This window comes from Delphinus delphis, chromosome 3, assembly GCF_949987515.2.
Source record: "Delphinus delphis chromosome 3, mDelDel1.2, whole genome shotgun sequence".
NCBI lineage: Eukaryota > Metazoa > Chordata > Mammalia > Artiodactyla > Delphinidae > Delphinus > Delphinus delphis.
In genome coordinates this window covers 162,832,232-162,858,908 of record NC_082685.1, presented here as the reverse complement: position 1 = coordinate 162,858,908, position 26,677 = coordinate 162,832,232, and the positions used below count along the sequence as shown (strand labels likewise).

At 40.4% G+C, this 26,677-nt stretch overlaps 1 protein-coding gene across 2 annotated transcripts in view; it reads right to left on the bottom strand.

Annotated features, from left to right (window-relative positions):
- The window catches only part of CTNND2 (catenin delta 2), a 937,337-nt gene extending 911,700 nt beyond the window's left edge, over window positions 1–25,637 (bottom strand). For both annotated transcript variants that reach the window (XM_060009660.2, XM_060009661.2), the window contains exon 1: window positions 25,238–25,637. In XM_060009660.2, coding sequence (XP_059865643.1) covers window positions 25,238–25,274 — 37 coding nt within the window. In that variant the 5' untranslated portion in view covers window positions 25,275–25,637. The remainder of the gene's footprint in view (window positions 1–25,237) is intronic.
- Window positions 25,638–26,677: the final 1,040 nt, after the last annotated feature.

Genomic DNA, 26,677 nt, shown 5'->3' with positions numbered 1-26,677 from the left:
AAAGAGAACAACTTGTGGGAAAGGTATTATAAGTTTGGTTAAATTGTCATGTTTGTGTGTAAATGCATAAATTTTCCATTTTCATAATAGCCATATCATGACTAATATAGACTTTCAAGCCCTGCTAGTCTATGGTAAATAGAATGTTGATCACTTTTATAGACTTGCTTTAAAGGAAAAGAGGGGGAAAAGGAAAACTTTGAACTCATTACCCATACACTGAGGCCCTATCCTAGTTCTATGTGAAAACGGCAACCTTTAATGATAAAATTCTCTCGTTCTTACCATCTCTTTGTGAAAAACTTATCATAACCTCCAAACTGCAGAAAAACATGGTATTAAAATCAAATGTCATTGAACCAGTAATGTGTAATAACACTTACATTAGGAAATTAGCACCACAATCCCTCACCCAGATAAACTGTACTAAGTCAAGGTAAAGCCCATCATTAATTTTCAAAGGAAAATAGAACCCAGACACGTTTCACATTAGATACAAAACAATGTATATATACCAGTGATTAAGTTGATATTTTCACTTTTGCAAAAATTAATCCCAAATATAAAAGAATGCATATGTACCAGTGATTTAAGTTGATATTTCCAATTTTGAAAAAGTTAAATTAACCCCAAATATTTGTTTGTACAAGTGGAAAACAAATAAGACTTTTAACCTCTTACACTATTCATGGCTACATCCTCCAATTTTGTGAGTAATTTAGAAATAATTTTCCTATAGAACTACAAAGCCTTTATCCATTTAAGCACAAAGGTTTCCAAACTGCCAAATCATTCTGGCAGAAACCTGTATTCTACTGAGTTTCAAACACTAGTTACCAGCCTATTGTCCTATCCAAGTGGCCAACTTCATAATTATAATACTTCCCTTACCCCCCAGTCTCAATTTTTGCTTCTTAACCTCCTAAATCCATCTCATGCAAGTATGCTACTTTTATGGTGATTACCCAAAGATATGTAACTCAATCAAAAATCTTCATACCTGGCAAAGAAAAAGTGCTGCCCAAAGGACCTTAGCACTTGGGATTAGACTCTGGGTTTTACTGGAAAGAATCACTACTAGCACATGGAGTTTCCAATCCATAAACATCGGTAAGACAGCAATCAAGGTCATCAAAAGTCAAATACTGGGGGCTTCCCTGGTGGCGCAGTGGTTGAGAGTCCGCCTGCCGATGCAGGGGATGCGGGTTCGTGCCCCGGTCCAGGAGGATCCCACGTGTTGCGGAGCGGCTGGGCCTGTGAGCCATGGCCGCTGAGCCTGCACGTCCGGAGCCTGTGCTCCGCAACGGGAAAGGCCACGGTATTGGGAGGCCCGTGTACCGCAAAAAAAAAAAAAAAGTCAAATACTGGCTCCCCATCAGGAATATTACTGATTCCACAACAGTCTTAAGGGAGCATCCTTGGTAAGGAATTAAAGAAAGTCATGAAGAAAGCATATAAATTCTCCATTTTCATAACAGCCCTATGATGACTGAATAATGTTACATAAGATATTTAACCTGGTGCTATTCACATAAAAAAGAAGAAGACCAGGTCCACTCCTATTCCTATTCCCCTGAAAGAACAGAAAGACTATGTCATGTGTGTGATTATACATTTATATATATATTTATAAATTTATACATATAATCTTTCAACAGGGTAACTCGGGTCACAAATGCACTTCATAGAGAAGAATTCCATTTCCAAAAGTCTACAAGTTTAACAGTTACTCATAGAGCTAAATCAGTATAATCATATTCCTTCAACAAACTGTGTGTGTGTGTATACACACATACATATGAAAATGCATATAAATATTTAAACAAAACGGAAAGATAACTTTGCATGGAAAATGAAGCTGAGAGATATAGTCTAACAGCCTAAACTACATAAAAAGTTATCTTCAAAACATACCACATATTCATGAACATTTAATAATGTTATGAATTGAAATAAGTATTCATAGCCAGTATTGTTTTGCTTTGCACTTTTGCCACTTTAATTGGCCCTGAGTTATAAACATCTTCTAGAGTTTATTATAATGTCTCAAAGTTAACTTTGCTTCTTATGTCTTTTCTTGTCTTATTGTGATGGCTGAGGTCAAAGAAGTGGTGACAGCAGGCATTCTTTTGTTCTTGTGATTAAAATGGTACTATAAATTTATGATTTCAGTATTTTTTAGTTTAAGAATATTCTTCTTAATTCCCAGTTTACTAAAAATTGTTAATTATGACCTAGTATTAAAATTTATTATTTTTATAAAACATTGATTGAAATGGTTGCTTTCCTTCACCTGTTAATGTAGTGATTGTTGGCTAGTCCCCTCCTTGTGTCCTCAGATCCACCCCTCCACCTTCCTGGCTCTGCCCTGCCTCATGGGGTTGCCCTGCAAGCAGTTTTCTGTGCTTCAGTAACAGCAGACTTTCAGCTGAGTTCAGCCAACAGGAGGCCCTAGGGGGGAGGCTGGGTGGGAGGAGCGGGGAGGCAGAATATCACTCTCCCTTCCTCTGGCCTCCCACAGCCTCTCTGACAGCTGCTGCATCCCCTCCTTGTCTCTAAGTCCTGCTAGATGGCTCCCTCCCTCTGGGAAGTCCAGGCCTTGGGTTCTGGTGGCCTTGCCTCCTCCTATCTTTCAAGGCCATAGTTTCTCAATCTTCACCCTGCTGACATTTTGTGGCCAAATAACTCTTTGTTGTGGGGACTGTCTTATGCATTACAGAATGTTTAGCAGCATCCCTGGCCTCTACATACTAGATACTGGTAGCACCCTGACCCAGTCATGACACTCAAAACATCTCCAAAGGTTATGAGTTGCTCCTGGTGCAGAGAGGAAGCCACATAGTCCCTGACTGGGAAATATTGCTCTAGGCTAATGGAAGTCATGCTTCCTGAGGCTAGTCTCTTGAGTTTTCTCTGCCTTCTTATTTGACTTCTCAGTTTTTCTCTCAACTAAGGTAACCAATCCCCTACATTAAATTCTCTCTGCTGTAAATACTCAAGCGGTCTGTGATTAATGAAACAAATTTCTATTACTAAATCATACTTGGATTCTTAGGAATGACTGTAGCATGGATCTTTGTATAAGAGCTGACTTTTATTTGCTTTCTTTCATTTTCCTCCATTGCCTTTTTTTTTCTAATTTCTTGAGATGAACACTTAGTTCATTAATTAGCAGTTATTCTTCTTTTCTGATATATGCAATGAATGTGAAAAGTTGGTCTCTATGCACTACACTAAGTACATTCTTTGAATGTTGCTATTTGCAGTTTTAACTGGCATTCCGTTACATTTTCTAAAATTCATCATGATGTCTCAAAGTTAGCTTTTAAAAATAACTTTGAATTATCATTATAAATCCAACTTATAAGAAATAAATCATATTTAATTTGTAAAAGAAGTATTTCTCAAAAGATAAGGAAATAATTCTTAAACTGTATTATCAACACTTGAGTATGTTTGGAGATAATCCCCAGTGTTTAAGGTATCTATTATTGAGAAGCTTTTACTTCATATTACTGCTTGATCCACAGCTGGAAAATAAAAGCTTTGGAAAAAATTGTCCTCACTTTTAATATCATCACCATCATCATCAACATCATTATCATCATATTCTGTTTGCAATTGTCGCTGATCTTTAGGACAGAGACATAAGAGAATCAAATGTGGAGGACTAATGCCTTATTTTACTTGGGAAGAAGTGCTATAGTACAAAGGGAAGAAAAATGCAATTTCAAGTCATAAACATCAAAGTCTATAAGACTATATATAAATCCACCTAATAAGTAAAAATATGTAAGCACCAAAGAGCAGCATGCAAAATTTTGAAACTTTCTGTAGGACAGAATCAAATAAGCCAATCTTGCATATAAGAAAAGAAATGCAGAAGACAATTATCTCCTATTCAAGCTTTCTGCTTTTGAAAGTGCTTTCTAGAACAGCTTAACAATGTTATATATACACACAGAGGCACACACAAAGGAACAGAAATTTGGGAAGCAATCAGAGACCTACTCAAAAATGTGATTTTTTCCTGAATTGTTTTTCATTTTATATGTGAAAAACTACATCAGTGTTAACAAACATGTTATAACAGAGCTGTATTTTTTTTTTTAAACTATTACAGGGCTTCCCTGGTGGCGCAGTGGTTGGGAGTCCGCCTGCCGATGCAGAGGACGCGGGTTCATGCCCCAGTCCGGGAGGATCCCACATGCCGCGGAGCGGCTGCGCCCGTGAGCCGTGGCCGCTGAGCCTGCGTGTCCGGAGCCTGTGCTCCGCAACGGGAGAGGCCGCAACAGTGAGAGGTCCGCGTACCGCAAAAAAAAACAAAACCAGAGCTGTATTTTTTTAAAAACCTATTACAGATATCGCACATTTTCCTCAGTCTCTTCCTCGAAGAATTTCTTCTCTGTCTTCTTTGCTGTCTCTCCTCACCAAGATGTGTTATGTCTTGTAAAAGTTTGCTCACTTGTCGCCAGGATCAGCTCCCCAGAGAATAGGTCAGGGCCAAGTGAGGCAGGGTTCAGAGGAACTCAAGAAACTAACGGCATCTGTACTGTTCTTTACTACCATCCTTAAGGTGGATCAATGCTTAGAGAAAAGAGGAGAAGCAAATGTCCGGCAGAGTTCTATAACTCAGCACTCAAACTGAGTACATTAGAAAACTCTACAGCTCCTCGAGCTGCAAAAGGGACTGGAAGTTATTTCTAGAACCCTGAGCTGAAGTCTGTAGCTGAAGATCCATGGACCATGAAATTCGGTGTCTACATCTTTTTTTGGATTATTATTGCATAAGAGCCATGCCTGTTTCCTGCATGTGAGCAGGGGCTCAGCCTGGACACTGCCTTCCCCAGATTTCCTCAGACCCTGAAAGAGAACACAAGGGTAGGGGAGCAGGAAGCACGTGGACGTGGCAGCATCACATCTGCAAGATGCGAGGGCAGATGGGGCCTCCTGGGAGCTTCGCCGCTGGCCTGAATGTCTCAGATTAATAACATTTTTCAGTCCTGTCTCCGCAAGTACACTGGAAGCTTTTTCCAGGGCTCTTCAAGGCCTGCTCGCTCTTTGATTGCCTCTGCCAGCTCCAGCCGCCCCGCACGCAGAGCTGCCTGCAGAGCAGCCTGCGGTTTCCATGGAGACGGTGGCCCGCACGGAGGAGGGCGGGGCAAGGCAGATGCCAAGTGGAGCAGCGGACCCTGACCGCCACACCACGGCCTCCTGAGGTCCTCGGGACAGACATGTCAGCCACAGGGACGGGAAGGCGGGGAAATGATAGGACAGAAAACAAACTGAGATGAGAAAGGGACTTTTAGCATTGGCAAGCGTCTCTGGATATGATGCCCGGTTTCTACCAATATGAAATGTAAAAATCAGGTCTTCAAGTTTATTTAAAAAACGATACAGATGCATTCATATGCATGTGTGTGTATACATAGGAAAAGTTTGATCTGCCTTTTCCCAACATCAAAGAGTTAATTTTCATGGAAATATCAAAAAACAGCAAGAGGGCTTTGGAGTATACAGTTTGATTTGAGCACATTATCATAATATTTATTCCCGATCATGATTCACGCCCTAGTCTGTGCCATTAATGAGACTTTGACATTCATCTTCTCCTACTTTTCTGAAATCCTCGGTTTTTATTTTATGTATAAGAATTCTGAAGCAAGATTTGTTTCACTAATAAAAACTGTAGGCTCACAAAGACTAACTCCTAAAGTTAGAGTATATGTAAGCTGTCCAGCTCTCATTCAAGGATTCCACCAATATTTTTTTTTTTCTATGATGTGTTCAGGGCTGCTCACCAGTATGCTGATTTTCCTCATCCTCTGGGCATATGGTGGGACTGGGCTTCACCCTCCCTTTAAATTTGCACATGGCCACATAATTTGGTTTGCCTGATGGAATAAGACTGAATGATATAAGACACAATTTTCCATTTCCCTTTCGCTACTTCCATGATCATGGAAGAATAGGCAAAGATGTGGGAGCCATTGGCCTGAGTCCCAGGGTAAAAAGCATTATCCAAGTTTCCATTCCCACTTTTCACCAACCCATGCTGCAGATGGACCAACTTTTACCCTTTTAAGCTGCTGAAATCTCGGGGCTGTTTGTTATAGCAGCATAATCTAGCTTATCCTAGAGGAGGATACACAACCTCCTCTTTCAATCATAAAATATTTTAATATTTATGGTCATTTGTATGAGGTGCCCAGAGAATTATAACAGATTCTTTCCTAGATGATTGATATAAAGGGCAATGAAATACTCCATACATGAAAAACAAAATTTCTGTAGCAGTTCAATTTGGCCTGAGGTTAAGACTAAAAGGCTTATTAGCACAAGAAAGTGGCATTTAAGATAATGATGTTGAATGATTAGTAAACCAAGAAGGCCTTCTACCACAAGTAAGGTGTGGCAGTCTATGACACACAATAAAGGCTCAACAACTTATTATTATTATCATTATTAAAGCCAGAGAACTGCAGGTCCTTATTGTGCCCAAAAGATTCTACGTGGGTAGGTCCAGTTGAATTTCAACTGCAGAAAAACAACAAATATTTTTTAGTATAAGTGTATCCAATGCAGTATTTGAGACATACTTATACTGGAAAAAAAAAAAACAACCCTACTATTATCTGCAATTCAAATTAACTAAGTGTCCTATATTTTCATTTGCTAAATCTAGCAACCCTAACCCTAGGCGCATCCTGGGGATTTCATGGGTTGTGTATGAGGGCTAGTAGTGAGTCATGAAATGATATCATTCTCTGACTGAGGGGACATGGTGTGTTCTCATTTTTGAATGAGGTAAAAGTCCCACCACTTAGCAAGGTATTCAATTATCCACTCAGTGCTACAGAGGAGTCTATAGATCTCTTGTCAGAACGTTCTACCATCTTCTCCTGGTGATCTGCAAACAGCTCCACAAATTCCTCTGACATCATGACATTCTCCATAACGTCACACATCTGCACATCCCAACACCTGAAATCGCACTTCGCATCTACACTTTTAGCTTAATATGCATGCACAGCTTAGCTTCTTGATAGGATGGTGGCAACTTTTCCATGTGCCAACAGTATCACTGCAAAGTGTTGAGTACCATATGGATATACTGGGATGACCCACCTGCCCGCACTGTCCTTCTCAATGCCTTGAAATGAATGTAGAAGCAGCCTTACCCTTTGCCAAATGCCCAAAGATATTTATCTTCAGAGATACATTAGCAGTAAACATGTAGGTAACAATGATCTACTTATACAAAAACTATGTAGCAGAAACACTGAAATGACTCCTATAGTATGCGAGCAGCTTTTTAAAGTAAATTATGGGCATACGTATTGAAAATAAGGTACAATAAATAAGAAACAGAATTCTCCCTGACAGTCCACAAAACAACTTGTTCTAAAAAGTAAGAAGAAGAAAAGACAAGAGACACCAAACACAGCTGGGTAAGCATAACATTGAGACGTTGAGCGAAACTGTGAAACTAGTTCTGAGTTTAAGAGCATCTTCTCTGTGTCAGAGCTAAAAAACTCATCCAGCCACCAAACCCGCAACCCGCCACATCTCAAATAACTAAAATCATGAATAACTGCAAGGATCAGCATATGTATTTAAACTCAGATAAAAAAAAAAATCACCTAAGAAGCTTCCGAGAATAAGCAAAACTGACAAAATTTCCTATTGGTTCGAAGATCTGTTACATTGCTTTCAAAATCCTTATCCTCCCTTTCAAAAGATAAAATATGGGAAAGCACCTGTAATGACTAACATGCTATGAAACTTAAAGGAATAACTCCACTTATATTTCCTCTCACACCCTGTTCAACTCAAGACAGCACTTTATCAGGCTGCCCCCAGCTCTCCCCCTTGTAGGTCTGTATCACCTGCTATTCTGTAGGTATACCTGCTATTATAAAATGCATTATTTGTCAGGCTGCCAGGAAGCCACATAAACTCATATTATTACACTATATAAACGTAAAGTATTTATGTTTAGCAATGAAAAATCTTGAGTCCTAGCAGTAATGAATGCATTTTAAATAGAACTGGCAGGGAGGAAGGGAAGGATTTCAGAGGTGTGATGGGAAACAAGGCAGCATGGCCACCCGAGTTTCAAATCCAAGACTGCAAAGGATAGAAGTAGCTACTCTCCAACTAGAGAAAATGGCTAAACTACTCAGAGCGAGGCACATTATCTGGCTCTGAAGTAGCATGTTGTTTGCCACTATTTACAACTTACTGCTCCTTCAAAACTCATATTCAGCCCATTGTTGACTGAATGGATTAATCAGTGAACAGTTGACCAGCCCATTAAAAAATGTTATGTTGCCAAAAGTAGTTTAAGCTGCCTGCTTCTTCCCACTTAAAATTTCCACACTTCTTCCCAGGTGTTAGCAAGTTCCCACGCCATCTATCAGAGCTCTCCAGAACATACTGTCTTGTGCGTCCACAGTCTGTATCTGTGGAGGAAGACGGAATGTCGCCAAGCGTCAATTTCCCCCAGCCATCCTCTTGCCCCACCTTCTCACACTCTGCTTCTCTCTAGGGTTCATATGTACAAGCTGAAAGCACCCCATGAATCATCTCAACTGCTGAACCAGGAAATATGAAATCACTATCCAATTTATCACCCAACCTGCCCTCAGCTGCAGGAAGAAGACTTCATATTTCTAAGAGAAAAGGATCATACCTGAGCCTGCTCCAAGCAGTGAGCAAAACCATAATTTGCATCTCCTCCTGAGTACCTAAAACTTTGCTACTCACTAAGAAATGTTCTCAGTGACGCATATTAACTCCCCTTCCTTCAAAAGTTATATAAGAATAGGGAACAAATTAAAGGGTGTTTTTTTTTCTGTAACTTACACATGATTTCTTCCTATTGGCAGGCTACAGTTACAGTGATAAGAATTCTCTGAAATTTTCTTCCAAGTATTTAAGGAAATCTGCTCAAAAAATGGAAGCCAGCTATCGTTCACACTTCTAAAACTGTTCTGATAAAGCCTTCCAGGCGCCAGACTCCGCAGCCCACCAGGAGAGAAAATAATATTCTGGGGACATTTCTACAGACTTCAATCTCTGAGGAACAATAGGGCTTCATTCTACTTCCTTTTTAAGTGGCAAATATCTGTGCAAAAAAGAAAAATATAGAAGGAATTTTATTGAGCCACTTTGGTATAACATATAACTTTTGAAGTGGTATAAAGAAAGAACAGGAATTACTTCCGCTGATGGATAAAGGAGAATTCTTCCTTTAGGCGATACCCAATGGCGTGAAATGTAGCAGTATCTTTACAACCATCAGAGAATTGGGCAGTTTATGACGCTATTAGTAATGGAGGTCAGAGACTTAGTTTTACAGACAAGAAAATCTTTTGATTCCAATTCATGCAAAAAAAAAAGATTACTCTATTTTTGAAGCACATCGAAAGTTCCAGGGAATATATTTTATACTTAAATGCTTGTTATGATTCGGCCTCCCAAAGCATTTTCATATGAATTATCATATCACATTCACAAAAGCCCTGTGAATTTTGATCCCAATGAGCAGAAGACAAAATAAGTACAGACTCAAGGTCACGATAGAAAGCTAGTATCAAGCATGACCTGGATGCCAGAACTCGGAATTCTAAGCCAGTGTTCCCTCCAGAGAGCCACAGTGCTGAGCACTCAAAACGAACCAAAAGCAAACAAATCTTAGTTCATGAATCATTTTGGACAATGAAAACATAACTGTACGTATCGTGAGAGCACCGGAGTTACAACTAACTGCTGAACAATCATCGACAGGAAGACACTGGAACTCGCCAAAAAAGATACCCCACATCCAAAGACAAAGGAGAAGCCACAATGAGATGGTAGGAGGGGCACAATCACAATAAAATCAAATCCCATAACTAGGTGTGTGACCCACAAACTGGAGAACAATTATACCACAGAAGTCCACCCACTGGAGTGAAGGTTCTGAGCCCCATGTCAGGCTTCCCAACCTGGGGGTCCAGCAATGGGAGAAGGAACTCCCAAAGAATCAGACTTTGAAGGCTAGTGGGATTTGACTGCAGGACTTCCACTGGACTGGGGGAAACAGACCCTCCTCGCCTGGAGGGCACACACTAAGTATTGTGTGCATCAGGACCCAGGGGAAGGAGCGGTGACCCCAGACGAGACTGAACCAGACCTACCTGCTAGTGTTGGAGGGTCTCCTGCAGAGGCGGGGTCGGCTGTGGCTCACTGCAGGGACAAGGACACTGGCAGCAGAAGTTCTGTGAAGTACTCCTTGGCGTTAGCCCTCGGAGAGACCACCAGTAGCCCCACCAAAGAGCCTGTAGGCTTCAGTGTTGGGTCGCCTCAGGCCAAACAACCAACGGGGAGGGAACTGAGCCCCACCCTTTAGCAGACAAGCAGATTAAAGTTTTACTGAGCTCCGCCCATCAGAGCAACACCCAGCTCTACCCACCACCAGTCCCTCCCATCAGGAAGCTTACACAAGCCTCTTAGATAGCCTCACCCACCAGAGGGCAGACAGCAGAAGCAAGAAGAACTACAGTCCTGAAACCTGTGGAACAAAAAACACATTCACAGAAAGATAAACAAAATGAAAAGGCAGAGGGCTATGTACCAGATGAAGGAAAAGAAAAAAACCCAGAAAAACGACTAAATGAAGTGGAGATAGGCAATCTTCCAGAAAAAGAATTCAGAATAATGATAGTGAAAATGATGCAGGACCTCAAAAAAGAACGGAGGCAAAGATCGAGATGAAGCAAACACTAAACAAAGACCAAGAAGAATTAAAGAACAAACAAACAGAGAAACAATACAATAACTGAAATGGAAAATATACTAGAAGGAATCAATAGCAGAATAACTGAGGCACAAGAATGAATAAGTGACCTGGAACACAGAATGGTGGAAATCACTGCTGCAGAACAAAATAAAGAAAAAAGAATGAAAAGAAATGAAGACAGCCTAAGAGACCTCTGAGACAACAGTAAATGCACCAACATTCACATTATAGGGGTCCCAGAAGGAGAAGAGAGAGAGAAAGGACCCAAGAAAATATTTGAAGAGAGTATAGTCAAAAACTTCCCTAACATGGGAAAGAAAATAGCCACCCAAGTCCAGGAAGCACAGACAGTCCCAGGCAAGATAAACCCAAAGAGAAACATGCTGAGACACACAGTAATCAAACTGCCAAAAATTAAAGACAAAAAAAATTATTAAAAGCAACAAGGGAAAAACAACAAAACATACAAGGGAACTTCCATAAGGTTAACAGCTGATTTCTCAGCAGAAACTCTACAAGCCAGAAGGGAGTGGCACAATATACTTAAAGTGATGAAAGGGAAGAACCTACAACAAAGAGCACTCTACCCAGCAAGGATCTCATTCAGATTCCACAGAGAAATCAAAAGCTTTACAGACAAGCAAAAGCTAAGAGAATTCAGCACCACCAAACCAGCTCTACAACAAATGCTAAAGGAACTTCTCTAAGTGGGAAACACAAGAGAAGAAAAGAACATACAAAAAAAACCCCACAACAATTAAGAAAATGGTAACAGGAACATACATATTGATAATTACCTTAAATGTAAATGGATTAAATGATCCCACCAGAAGACAAAGACTGGCTGAATGGCTACAAAAACAAGACCCATATACATGCTGTCTATAAGAGACACACTTCAGACCTAGGGACACATACAGACTGAAAGTGAGGGGACGGAAAAAGATATTCCAAGCAAATGAAAATCAAAAGAAAGCTGGAGAAGCAATTCTCATACTAGACAAAGTAGACATTAAAAAAAAGACTATTACTAGAGACAAAGAAGGACACTACATAATGATCAAGGGATCAATCCAAGAAGAAGATATAACAATTGTAAATATTTATGCACCCAACATAGGAGCACCTCAATACATAAGGCAAATACTAACAGTCATAAAAGGGGAAATCGACAATAATGCAACACTAGTAGGGGACTGTAACAGCACACTTTCACCAATGGACAGATCAACCAAATTGAAAATAAATAAGGAAACTTTAAATGATACATTAAACAAGATGGACTTAATTGATATTTATAGGACATTCCATCCAAAAACAACAAAATACACTTTCTTCTCAAGTGCTCATGGAACATTCTATAGGCTAGATCATATTTTGGGTCACAAATCAAGCCTTGGTAAATTTAAGGAAATTGAAATCATATCAAGTATCTTTTCGATATGCAACACTATGAGACTAGATATCAACTACAGGAAAAAAACTATAAAAAACACAAACACGTGGAGGATAAACAATACACTACTAAATAACCAAGAAATGACTGAAGAAATCAAAGAGGAAATCAAAAAATATGTAGAAACATATAACAATGAAAATGCGATGACCCAAAACCTATGGGATACAGCAAAAGCAGTTCTAAGAGGGAAGTTTACAGCAATACAATCCTACCTCAAGAAAAAAGAAACACCTCAAATAAGCAACCTAACCTTACACGTAAAGCAATTAGAGAAAGAAGAACAACAACACCAAAAAACCAAAGTTAGCAGAAGGAAAGAAATCATAAAGATCAGAGCAGAAATAAATGAAATAGAAACAAAGAAAACAACACCACAGATCAATAAAACTAAGAGCTGATTCTTTAAGAAGATAAACAAATTGATAAACTTTTATCCAGACTCATCAAGAAAAACAGGGAGAGGACTCAAATCAATAAAATTAAAAATGAAGAAGGGGAAGTAACAACAGACACCACAAAAATACAAAGCATCATAAGAGACTACTACAAGCAACTCTATGCCAATAAAATGGAAAAGCTGGAAGAAATGGACAAATTCTTAGAACGGTATAATCTTCCAAGACTGAACCAGGAAGAAATAGAAAATATGAACAGACCAAACACAAGTAATGGAAGTGAAACCATGATTAAAAATCTTCCAACGAACAAAAGCCCTGGACCAGATGGCTTCACAGGTGAATTCTATCAAACATTTAGAGAAGAGCAACACCCATTCTTCTCAAACTCTTCCAAAAAGTTGCAGGGGAAGGAACACTCCCAAACTCATTCTACAATGCCACCATCACCCTGATACTAAAAACAGACAAAGATACTACAAAAAAAGAAAATTACAGACCAATATCACTGATGAATATAGATGCAAAAATCCTCAACAAAATACTAGCAAACGGAATCCAACAACATATTAAAAGGCTCATACACTATGATAAAGTGGGATTTATCCCAGGGATGCAAGGATTCTTCAATATATGCAAATCAATCAATGTGATATGCCATACTAACAAACTGAAGGATAAAAACCATATGATCATCTCAATAGATGCAGAAAAAGCTTTTGACAAAATTCAACATGCATTTACGAAAAAAACTCTCCAGAAAGTGGGCATAGAGGGATCCTACCTCAACATAATAAAGGCCATATATGACAAACCCACAGGAAACATCATTCTCAATGGTGAAAAAATGAAAGCATTTCCCATAAGACCAGGAGCAAGACAAGGATGTCCACTCTCGCCACTATTATTCATAATAGTTGTAGAAGTCCTAGCCACAGCAATCAGAGAAGAAAAAGAAATAAAAGGAATACAAATTGGAAAAGAAGAAGTAAAACTCTCACTGTTTGCAGGTGACATGATACTATATATAGAGAATCCTAAAGATACCACCAGAAAACTATTAGAGCTAATCAATGAGTTTGGTAAAGTTGCAGGATACAAAATTAATACACAGAAATCTCTTGCATTCCTATACACTATCAATGAAGGATCAGAAAGAGAAATAAAGGAAACAATCCCATTCACCATTGCAACAAAAAGAATAAAATACCTAGGAATAAACCTAACTAAGGAGGTAAAAGACCTGTATGCAGAAAATTGTAAGACACTGATGAAAGAAATCAAAGATGACACAAACAGATGGAGAGATATACCATGTTCCTGGATTGGAAGAATCAGTATTGTGAAAATGACTATACTACCAAAAGCAATCTAAAGATTCAGTGCAATCCCTATCAAATTACTAATGGCATTTTTTACAGAACTAGAACAAAAAAATCTTAAAATTTGTATGGAGACACAAAAGACCCCAAATAAGCCAAAGCAAACTTGAGGGAAAAAAACAGAGCTGGAGGAATCAGACTCCCTGACTTCAAACCATACTACAAAGCTACAGTAATCAAGACAATATGGTACTGGCACAAAAATGGAAATATAGATCAACGGAACAGGACACAAAGCCCAGAGATAAACCCATGCACCTACGGTCAACTAATCTATGACAAAGGAGGCAAGGACATACAATGGAGAAAAGACAGTTTGTTCAATAATTGGTGCTGGGAAAACTGGGCAGCTATATGTAAAAGAATGAAATTAGAATACTTCATAACACCGTACACAAAAGTGAACTCAAAATGGATTAAAGACCTAAATGTAAGACTAGACAGTATAAAACTCTTAGAGGAAAACATAGGAAGAACACTCTTTGACATAAATCACAGCAAGATCTTTTTTGACCCACCTCCTAGAGTAATGGAAATAAAAACAAAAATAAACAAATGGGACCTAATGAAATGTAAGAGCTTTTGCACAGCAAAGGAAAACTATAAACTAGATTAAAAGAAAACCCTCAGAATGGGAGAAACTATTTGCCAATGAACCAACGGGCAAAGGATTAATCTCCAAAATATATAAACAGCTCATGCAGCTCAATATAAAAATAACAAACAACCCAATCCAAAAATGGTCAGAAGACCTAAATAGACATTTCTCAAAAGAAGACATACAGATGGCCAAGAAGCACATGAAAAGCTGCTCAACATCACTAATTATTAGAGAAATGCAAATCAAAACTACAATGAGGTATCACCTCACACCAGTTAGAATGGGCATCATCAGAAAATCTACAAACAACAAATGCTGGAGAGGGTGTAGAGAAAGGGAACCCTCTTGCACTGTTGGTGGGAATGTAAATTGATACAGCCACTATGGAGAACAGTATGGAGGTTCCTTAAAAAACTAAAAATAGAACTACCATATGACCCAGCGATCCCACTACTGGGCATATATCCAGAGAAAACCATAATTCAAAAAGACACATGCACCCCAATGTTCACTGCAGCACTATTTACAATAGCCAGGTCATGGAAACAACCTAAATGCCCATCGACAGATGAATGGATAAAGAAGATGTGGTACATATATACAATGGAATATTACTCAGCCATAAAAAGGAACAAAATTGGGTCATTTGTAGAGACATGGATGGATCTAGAGACTATCATACAGAGTGAAGTAAGTCAGAAAGAGAAAAACAAATATTGTATATTAACGCATATATGTGGAACTAGAAAAATGGTACAGATGAACTGGTTTGCAAGACAGAAACAGAGACACAGATGTAGAGAACTAACGTATGGACACCAAGGGGGAGGGAGAGTGGTGCGGGGGGGGCAGTGATGAATTGGGAGACTGGGATTGACATGTATTAAACAGATAACTAATAGGAACTTGCTGTAAAATAAATAAATAAATAAATAAATAAATAAATAAATAAGTAAATGTTTTTAAAGTGTACATATATCTCACCATGATTAGCAGAGTGTTTACTGTGGGCCAACTATGTCCTACGATTTTAGAATCAGTGATAAAAAGGGACTGATTAGCAATATGGGGTGGGGGTCGGGAGAAGCATGGTCCTCTATGACTTGTACATTGTATATATGATATATGTAGATATATATGTACCTGTATATATGATTACTAAATTACTAAAGTAAGTGAGGTTCACTAATGTACTAGTTTCTCGCTATGTATTTTAAGTCCATACTCTCTTAGTTTGCCCACACAAAAACCTGAAGACACAGGAATTTTTATTTCCCCTCCATCAACTATGACGCTTAGTGGTAACTTATCTACTCACTAAAAAATGGAAAAGTTGAGCTATGAACTCCGTCATGTCGAGATACAACTATTAAGCTATTCCCTCCATGTGTTCCACTGGCATCTTTACTACTGGGGCACACAGAAGCAGAGAGCAGTAGAAAGTTTCCTTAAAGAAGAATTCCTTCTAAGAAATGGGGATATACTGAACTACAAGCTTTAGAATTATGCTTTAAAAATAAGAATTCAGGGCTTCCCTGGTGGTGCAGTGGTTGAGAATCTGCCTGCTAATGCAGGGGACAGGGGTTCGAGCCCTGGTCTGGGAAGATCCCACATACCGCGGAGCAACTGGGCCCGTGAGCCACAACTACTGAGCCTGCGCGTCTGGAGCGTGTGCTCCGCAACTAGAGAGGCCGCGATAGTGATAGGCCCGCGCAACGCGATGAAGAGTGGTCCCCGCTTGCCACAACTAGAGAAAGCCCTCGCACAGAAACGAAGACCCACCACAGCAAAAATAAATTAATTAATTAATAAACTCCTACCCCAACATCAAAAATAAATGAAATAAAATAAGAATTCATAAAATGAGGGATAAACGGATAAAACATGGCAAAGGGTAATGTAATTACTATCAACAAGAACACAAATCAAGGACAAGGCAAATATTTAGACCAATTAAGCAGTATGCAGAAGATACAGAAAGATAATTCTCCAAAGAATTAGGAGTGCGTCATAAACTTATACAATATTTAACCTCAGGACTTCCCTGGTGGTGCAGTGGTTAAGAATCTGCCTGCCAATGCAGGAGACATGGGTTCGAGCCCTGTCCAGGAAGATCCCACATGCCGCAGAGCAACTAAGCCCATGTGCCACAACTACTGAGCCTGTGTGCCTAGAGCCCGCGAGCCACAGCTACTGAGCCCACGTGCTGCAACTACTGAAGCCTACGTGCGGCAATAAGAGAAGCCACCACAGTGAGAAGCCTGCGCACTGCAGCGAAGAGTAGCCCCGCTCGCTGCAACTAGAGAAACCCCGCACACAGTAATAAAGACCCGCCGCAGCAAAAAGTAAATAAATAAATTTAAAAAAAAAAAAAAAATATTTAACCTCAGCCATATTCAATGAGAAGGAAACTAAACCACAGGAAAACACGGTATTTCCCCTATTTAATTGAAAATTGTTGTTTTGGTTTTATTTTTTAATTATAATACCCAGTGTTATCAAAATTATGGGGAAATTGGCACACTCTTGCCTTGCCTGAAGAAATATAATTTATGGAATCTTTCTGGAGGACAATGTGACAACATATATCAATAGTCCTGAAAACATCCAGTTCTAGGGAAGTAACCTAGAGAAAATAACCAGAAGAAAACTATTTAGCTTTAATTATAACATCATGTACACGACCCCAAAATGAAAATGCCATCAATCTCCAAAAACAGCAAGTTATTTAAGTAACTGATGTTATATAAAGGTATGGATGAATATTAATTATATGACAAATGCCATTTTACATGTTAAAAGGGTAACAAAACAGAATATGAGAAGTCTTCCAAATTTAAATATGTGTATGGGATATGGAATAGCATTTCTACTAAAAATATACTCATACATGAACTTTAGCTTCTTTGAATCAATTCTCTATTTTCCAAATTGTTAATAAGCGTGCATTACTTTTAAAAACGGAAAACAATAATAAAGCATTAGTTGAAAAAGAGAAAAATATTTCACTAACATGCTGCGGAGTTCTCAAGAAGACAACAACTTGCTAAAACTACACAATACATCTCTCAAATTTAAAAGCAGAAAAAACCTAGGTGTGGCACTGATTAGAATATGTGTAATATGCACTCCACGAACAATGAGCTCTGTTTATTTTCAGTCAGACATTCAGCTGATTAATGAAATTCATCCCAAAGCAAATATATAATATTCTTTTCAAAAATTTAAAGGCATGATTTTTTTCCTGTGTGGTGATGTATTATATATCAAGTTATGATATACTTGGTGGAGAGATAATATACAAAGAACAAAACACTTGAAACTGCCATAAATACTATGTTCTTGTGTTTGTGTGTCTACGTGAGTGGGTGTGTAGGATGGGTATCCTATTCAATACAGGTTTTTGTCTGGATTTTCTTCTTCACCTTCAGTACCATGAATACTGCCCATATACTCAACTATTCTTTGAAAAGATAACTCATAGCTACATAATATTCTGTTGGATAGAGGTGCCATTGCATGTCTATACACCTACTATGCATTCAACATTATATTCTTTTCCAACCCAACTCAGGCCAAACAGTTTGATCCACACACTACAAGCCCCAGTCTTTCTGCACTACCTTCCATGCCCTGGGTAAATGTGACATGATTCCTCCTGTCTCTCAGACTATCTACACGATGCCCACGTCACCTGTCTGTCTTTCTGGAGAACTCCTTCCCTCCTCATCCAGTGAGCCTAAAAATACCATGCTCAGCACCAACGAGGAATGTGTTAGAAACAAGAGGCTGAATTGGGGCTCTTTTATATTCGGAAGACTTGCTTTGCTGCCAAAGAAGTTGCTCTTCCTGGAAATTAAATTATTCTGTGTTACTGAAGGTAATGACCGCTATGTTACTCTAATGTTTGAAAGTCCAAATAAAATATTTGAGAGAGAAGAAGAAAATTTATTTTAAGAAATGAGCTTTTCGTTTTTTGGGTTTTTTTAGGTTGAGTAGTCATGCTTGAAGTCAAATCAGACATCATGTCTATGGAAATCCTGTTTTTTTCCTTCTTTCTTAATGGTGTCCATTATTGCTCCTATTCAAAGTTAAAACATGAAACAACAGCCAAACTCTAATTATCTACACTGAGGTAGAAAGTGCTGTGAATAATAGCTAGCATGGGTCACCATTTATATACAGTTTGGGAAGTCAGATTTTGACACTGTCCTTTTTATGTCCAATTTGTACCACTTACAAGGCCATCCAATTACTGGCAGTCAAAGTCTAGCATGGGGAGTAAGGGAAGAAATGAGTTATTTTTAAGTTGGCAATACATAAATCAGCTGAATTTCATGGACCATACTCTATAAATCAGCCAGGGCATTGCACACTCCCCTGGTAATTCCTGTTATGGTGTCAAAATACCATAAAATATTTAAAGAGTTCAACCATCAAGCAAAATACCATTAAAGCTACTATATCCAGAATTCTACAACCAGAATTCTTTATAAACCATATCAATAAAAGGAACACTTTTTCCCTACTGGTGATATTTCCTTCCAGGCGAAAGGAACTTAATTAATATAACACTTCTGGCCTCTCCCCAGCCCTTGGTTTTCTCTGCCTCTCAAGAATAAAGGAAGCAGCTTGGCTAGCTTCTTCCTTCTTCCTCTGGAGATCTCCCTGCCTGCAGAGAGCAATGCTTGGGCTCTAGAGCTCAGAGCCAGCTCTGTCCCCGTGGGAAGGGGGGAGGGAGGAAGGCCAGGGTCCTGGATGTCATTTGGCATCACATCAGGCTATACTAATCAAAATGGTATTTCCCCCATGGTGGCCACCCCTTTCTCCTTTTTTTCTTCCCACATCCCAACTTTTTTCAGAATCAGGGAGGGTTGATATTTACTGGGTTCCTTAGAGATACCACCAGTCCACATTTCTGCACATTTTATAATTTGAGGTAAATGCATACCTTTCTGTGGTTTATGTTGTTGCATATTTAAGGAGGAAAAGATTACAATAAGCATTATAAGATTATGAAGATGCTTCTAAACCAAATCATACATTATTCAAAACATGTGTACAAAATGCATTTTTCTTAATACATATATATTAAACCAAATGTCTAATGAAAGTTGTAATAATGACATCTATTAAGCAAAAAATGTTATTCATGAAAAATCTCCAGTCCTCAGCTATTCAGGATAAATGTAATAACTAATTTCAATGATAGAATTAACTGTTCCCTATCATCTAATGTTATAAACTAAACATCCCATCTAGTAACACACTCCCTATCATTCAAAACTTACAGAAACTCTGACACATAGTTATTTAACCAAACATAATTGGCTCACCCAGATACTTTGATCTAAAAAGCAGAACGGTCTTTTATGGTAACATGGATTTCACTCTGGTAACTTATAACTGGCAGTTCCCACAGCAATACATAAATTTGAATATAAATACCCACATTTATTGTCAAAATGTTTTTCTGACTGAAGATAAATTAGCCTCCTGTTATACGGGTCACATTCTGTAACAAAGTCTAAGATGCATACAAGCATTATTATCATAAAAATTATGCTGAAGATCTCAGTTCTACCTCACAGGAGCTGGGCACAATCAAACCCAGAGGGGTTCAGCATTTCACTGAAGCAACTAAGAGTGAAAGGACAAGTGGAAATGACCATTTATTTTCAAAAAGGTACCAATGGACTCACACTTTTTTTTTTCCAAAAAAACTTGATTGTAATTATGGGTGGGGTGTGCCTTCTCCTTCTGCAATAAATTTAGCTGTTTAAGTTTCTTTTTTTCTTTGTCACAATGATTTTATGACGGGATTCATGCTCTGTGGTTCTAAACAGAGCGGATGTTTGACATTTGACCTCGTGAAGAGGGATGTTTATTAAACCGTCTATAATATTCTTTGTACACTGTTCATCTTTGTAGAAAATTTGACTGTAATCAGGTGAATAGTATAATGTTAATAGAAAATATCAAAATTTTGCAATTTCTGACTGTTAGATTAGAGTCTTTTTAAATAATGGTGCCAGGAGATATAATTTGCTTCTCTTTTAGCTTAACTATTATATATTTTCATATGTAAAGGACTGGCATGTTGAAGAGCAGAAAACATATTTTATATGTAAATCTACATAACACACTAATAATATCAATAGTAGTAGGGAGAGAATATATCTATTTAAAAGCCTTTGTTAGAGAGGGTCATGGCTTTTACAACATATTTAATAATACATACGTGAAGCATAAGTACTCATCCTAATATATAGATATCCACCTCTTGTACAAATATTTATAATTACAAGCTACTTATGCACTTACTTTACCCTAAAACACTTTGAAATCCTGTGTTATTGTACTCATTTTTTAAAATAAGACATACAAATCTATTATACATTATTATTGACTATATTCCCCATGCTGTACATTTCATCGCCATGACTCGTTCATTTTGTTTGTTTATTTATTTATTGAATGTATACATTTATTTATCGTACCCATTTTACATCTGAAAAAACCGAGCTAAAAACTGAGGATCACATAAATGGCCAAGGACACACAGCTTAGTATAGACAGAGCTGGGATCCATCCAAAGCCGGTGCTCTCTCACCTCTCCACTTACTCGAAGCAGAATCCAAAATAGCATTACACTATGATATCTATATTCTAATATTATACATAAATATGTTAAATAGTAAAAATATGACATATATATGTTATAGGGCAAAGCCCAACTTTTTCGCTAGAAATATATTTCTGACCTGAAATAACAATTAATGGAATAATAAGTTTCAATACACGTAATTCATTTCACAGATAACTTTTCAAGAATCTCACCAAGGGACACAGGTGAATATTTGCCTAAGATGGAAAGCTTCTAGGAAGCATTGTTTCACTTAGTCATTATTTGCAGTATGTCAAAAACTAATTGATACAGAGTGTAACTTCCATAGCTTAATATAGCTAAGACATTTCCTACAAAGCAATTAACCATGATACAGAACTTCAAATTACACTCAGCTGCTACGTGATCAAAAGATAAACAAGTGGAGGTGTCATAACTACACATTTCTGTAATGAGTCTTAACATTTTTCATGGACTAAAAGCACAGTATGGTAAAATATTTCTGTGAGATTCCTGGGCTGGAGGTAGTGTTTGTGAATATAACTGGATTCATTAAAGCCAACCAGGCAGTTTATTAATCAGTAGACTAGACTGGCACAGAATGTGATAGAAATTATTTATCTATGACATGTTTAATATTTTACATTAATATAAAAACCTGTTGCTTTGGCATATTATCAGATAAAATAAAGCCAGCAACAAGTATCATGAACTATTCTCGCTCAAATTAACTTTTCATCCCTATCCATGTGACACTTATCACAAAGCCATCAAAGTACCATAGTCCTGAGAACACCTTTGGAATATGAGTCATGAAAACCATCATGGAAGCCAACTGAAGAATTTGGCTTGAAGGTGTATTTCAGCCCAGCAAAGACCCACTGAACTACGCCATCAATGGAAGTACTGGATTTAAAAACACCTGTTGGTATTCTCTTGATTACTGTTCACCCTCTGAAGTATGTGTGTTCAAGTTTAGGTACTCTCAACTATGTGGCATCTTTTAAAGATAAAAATCTTTATAAAAAATAAAAACTTTTAGGAATAGTAATCCTAGCATAACCAATTCCCCACTAAATAAATTAAAGTTCACACAGAGAAATAACCATTAATGGGCATTCATATCTTCTGGGGATAATCATCAGAAAAAGAAAGAAAGAAAGAAAAAAAAGAACACTTTTGGCAGTTCAAAATGGCAACAGTTCCTATTTTAGTTCAACTGACTTGTTACAACCAGAAATACTGGTCCATACAAACTATCCCTCACTTTATGGACAAATTACAATAAATTATTTTAAATGTTAACTTTAGTATTTTCTTACATAAAGACAACCTGATGAAATTACTCTGGAGAACTCTTCAACAATTCTACATAAATGCATACCATATAAAACAGAACTTTGAAAAAGCACAATAGAAACTGTCAAGTTCCAAAACACTGTCAGGAAAAGTACTGCGTATTCACTTACATGTCAAAAGTAATGTTATATTTGATAATATTATAACTTCATTTTAATTTTAAAGGTCACTATGAATGTGATATTATCCTTAGAAGTTATTTAACAAAATTATAGATCACATTTTCAACTAATATCATCTGAATTCCATTTTTCTCTCTGATGAACTATTTCAGTGGAAGAAAGAAGTGGCTTGTATTCTAATTGTGAAAGATGTGAATTTGCTGGAATTACTGTAATTTGACAGTGCATGAGTATTATTGTGAACAACGAAAACGTTAGTGACATCTCTAATGATTAGGTTCTACAACGACACAAACATACACCAAATTAAATAACTCCTTTCCACAAGACTATGACAATTTTACTAGGGCAACGACCTCCTGTACTCACTACAACTGCCGTTCAATCAACTACTATCATTTTCAACCCGCAATATAACATAAAACTCACACATCCGATCCATGTAGTTTTTCCCACGCCCGTCAGCTGCTCTCCGTGTGCACACATAGGCACAGAGTAATCTCTACTGGTCCTCTAAGAATCATGTTTAAAACTGAAACACTAGATTCAAAAGGAAAATTGAAAAGAGAAATGAATGTGTATGTCACCTATTGCTTCTTTCTGCAAGAAATCTGATGTTAAAACAATGCAACAAGCACAAGAGTGTGTTCAGAGTGCTCTTGGAAAGTTCTCTGAATATGAATAAGGTGAAACTAAAGCAACATTGGTAAAACTAATCACAGTCTTCGATTAACTCGAGCCATATAGACCTTGCTAGTCCTTCTGCGACGCTGAGCCTTGTTAGCTGTATAATTACAGGCTTCCCAAATTTCAACATCTAACTCCAGATGCAATCATCTTCATTCAAGCCCTGAGATCGTGTAACCCACCAATCAGTGAGGATGCCATCGAACGTTTTCCCCAAAACATTAAAAATGGATTCTGCATGTGGCAAAGAGATTTCACAGAGCTTTAAAGCATTGAGTCCACAGTTGAGGATGCCCACCCCTATCTGTCATACTTCTCATAGAGCAAGCGCCCCAAATGAGGCACAGGTTCAGCCCTGTAATTCGGTATGAGTCATATCAAACACTCTTCCATGAGATTTTTTTAAGTGGTACAGCTCTAAAGCCTTTTAATCCTGCAGGTGAACTACTAACAGCAAAGAGGCGAACTAAACTACCATCAGTAGCCATGGTAATTTAAAGCTGCAGATGGAAAGATGCACAATGAGATAACTCTTAAGTAGTTTCAGCACCTCCCTATTTTCATAGAAGTCGTTGCAGAAAATTCCAAGCATCTTAAATATCGGTCACCTAGTTCCTAAAAGTGAAAATATATACATATCAGACCTGACACTATGGTTGTAACATATCCCTTTTCGAAACTAACGTATTTGCTTGGTAGCATTAGGCATGCATGCTTAAAAACACCTTTCAGAGCCAAAGCAAATCAGATCAGTTCAAGAGAAGCACGCAAGGGGAAAATAAACATCTTGGAACCACAACCTGCCCATCTTTTTTTCCACACCCTTCACTACCCCAACATTCGCAGGAAAACACAACTTTAGGCATTTTTATAAGTAACTGTTCGTGGTGGGAATCACACACACAGACACACACACATCCCAAAACCTCTCAGACTGTTTTCCTACCACACAGACCAGGGAGGCTGCACCACCTCTCTAGCGACTTAATTCGGGACGCAGTGGTTGGAACCAGCTGAGCAGCAATCGACAGAAACACAGTACACGCCAGAACGAGAGGAAGGTCGGCGAAAAAGAAAAGCAGCTTTGCTTTCGGCCATTAATTACCGATCACCCAAATATCGCCTAGCCACCTCCCACCCACATGCACAGCGTTCCGAACCTGGGTTTCAGACGGCGCTTGCCGGAGCCTCGCTCTCTATTGTCAGGACGCAGAAGCCCCCGAAACCTGTGAATCGAGCTGCAAATGCTTCCTCTGAAACAGCTAAATATAGACCAAAGGGGTTCTGGGTCTGGCAAGCAGCGGGAGACTGAAGAAACAGCCATGGACACATACGACCAAGTATTTCCATTTTGTTCTAGCCAAACATCGTAATGACATTGAACATAAGGGCGAAAGACTGGAGGGAAGTCCTCCCCACCCCCACCCGTCTTCTCCCGTATATTAGGGACGTCATGGATGCAACGGGTATATTCGAGAGAGTGGCAGGGAGCAGTATTGTTGGTGTTGCCCTATATACGCCTCCTCCGGGTGAGATGGGTGGCGGGGAGCGGGAACACGCAGAGGAGCCACTTGGTCACCGCTCCGAGAAAGGCACTAACCCCGCGCCACGTTCCAGGCAGAGCCGTCTTCCGAGAGGGGACCCGGCGCGATCGCGGTCCTCCCCCGGCTGACAGGACCGCGCAGCAGCCGCCGCCGTCACCGCCGGCCGGTAGCAGCTGAGGACCAACCCCCACTGGCGGCGAGGAGGAGGAGAACGACGACGACGACGCCGAGAAGGATGCGCCTGGCCCCAGCAGCCCGGCGGAAGGCAACTCACCGAACGGCGCGGCGCCCGACTGCCTCCTCGCGAACATGCACCCGCCACCAGCGACAGCTTCTCAGTCCGGGGAAAGGCGTGCGCTCCGCCGCCCGGCTTCAGGGCAAGGTCCTGACCTTGCCCAACTGCAGCATCTTCCGCTTTTGTTGTCTGAGCGCGGCCGCGGAACAAGGGATGCCGGCCGGGAGCAGGGGCGAGCGCCGCGGGGGAGAGGCGGCTCCCGACGCCAGTGCGCGGCGCCCGGCCCGGCGGCCCCTCCGAGCGCAGCGAGCGCAGCGCCCCCTGCCCGGCTCCGCGGGCTCCGCGGGCTCGGGGCTCCTGCGGACTCCCGCCGGCTCCTCCGGGCTCCTCCCGGCTCCTCCGGGCTCCTCCGGGCTCCGGGCGCCGCCGCCGCCGCCGCCGCCGCCGCTGCCGCCGCCGCCGGCCGGCCGGGCTGGGAGAGCCGCCACCGCCTCGCCCGCAGCTCCGCTCGGCCGGCTGCCGCCGCGGGCGCGAGCCTGGGGCCGCCGCGGCGCCCGGCGCCGAGCGCTCCCGTGCTGCGCCCCGCGCGCGGCCCGCGCCACCTGTGCCGCCGCCGCCGCCGCCGCGGGCGAAGCTCCTCCCGCGGCGCGCGGCAGCCTCAGCCTCCACCTATACCTCGGCGGCCGGCTCGGGCACCCGGCTAGTGAAGCAGCGTCCGCCCCGCCGCCCGAACCTGCCCTGGGTGCCGAGCATGCCCAGTGCCACCGCGAGAGCGCCGCGCTTCGCCGTGCGCATTCCACTTCTCCTGGTTTTCGCTGCAGCAGCGGCAGCAGCAGGAGAGAGGGGAGGAGGCCGCGGGTTGGGAGAGGGCTGAGCATCCTTGCGAACGCAGACTCCGGCCCTCAGATGGGTGGATGCTCGCGAACCAGGCGAAAGCTGGGAAGGACCCGAGGAAGGCCTGGAACCCGGGGTTAGAACGGTGCTCATAGGGCCAGTGTCTTCATTTACGAGCAAGATGCTGACAGTTTATGGTGGTCTGGCAGAAGTCAGCGTGCAAACAAAGGGCAGGGATGGAGGGGGTTCTAAGACAGCATGTGTGTGCGGCGGGGCAGGCTGGAGGCTGAATGTGACTGCTGCTGGGTGGAGATGGAGGCTCTCAAATCCTGTGGTTCTAGAGCGAAGAAGGCAAGACATCCATCTCCGGTCTTCCCCACAGCGTCTGTCCAGTCTTCTGTCACTTCCAGTGCTTCGATTAAACATGCTTTTCGCGGGTGGAGAGACTTTCTCCTTAAACGAAATCCCTCTGGTTTTGAACCTGGAAGTATGTAACTTCCTGCGAGAAAGACCTTTGTCTAGTCTGGATCTTGAATGGATCGTAATGCTAACTTCACCTCCTCCTCCAGCGCCGCCTCTTCTTTCTTCCAACTTCCGCACCTCTGCCACCTTGTCTTCCCCCCCCCCACCCCCTCTCCCAGGCTA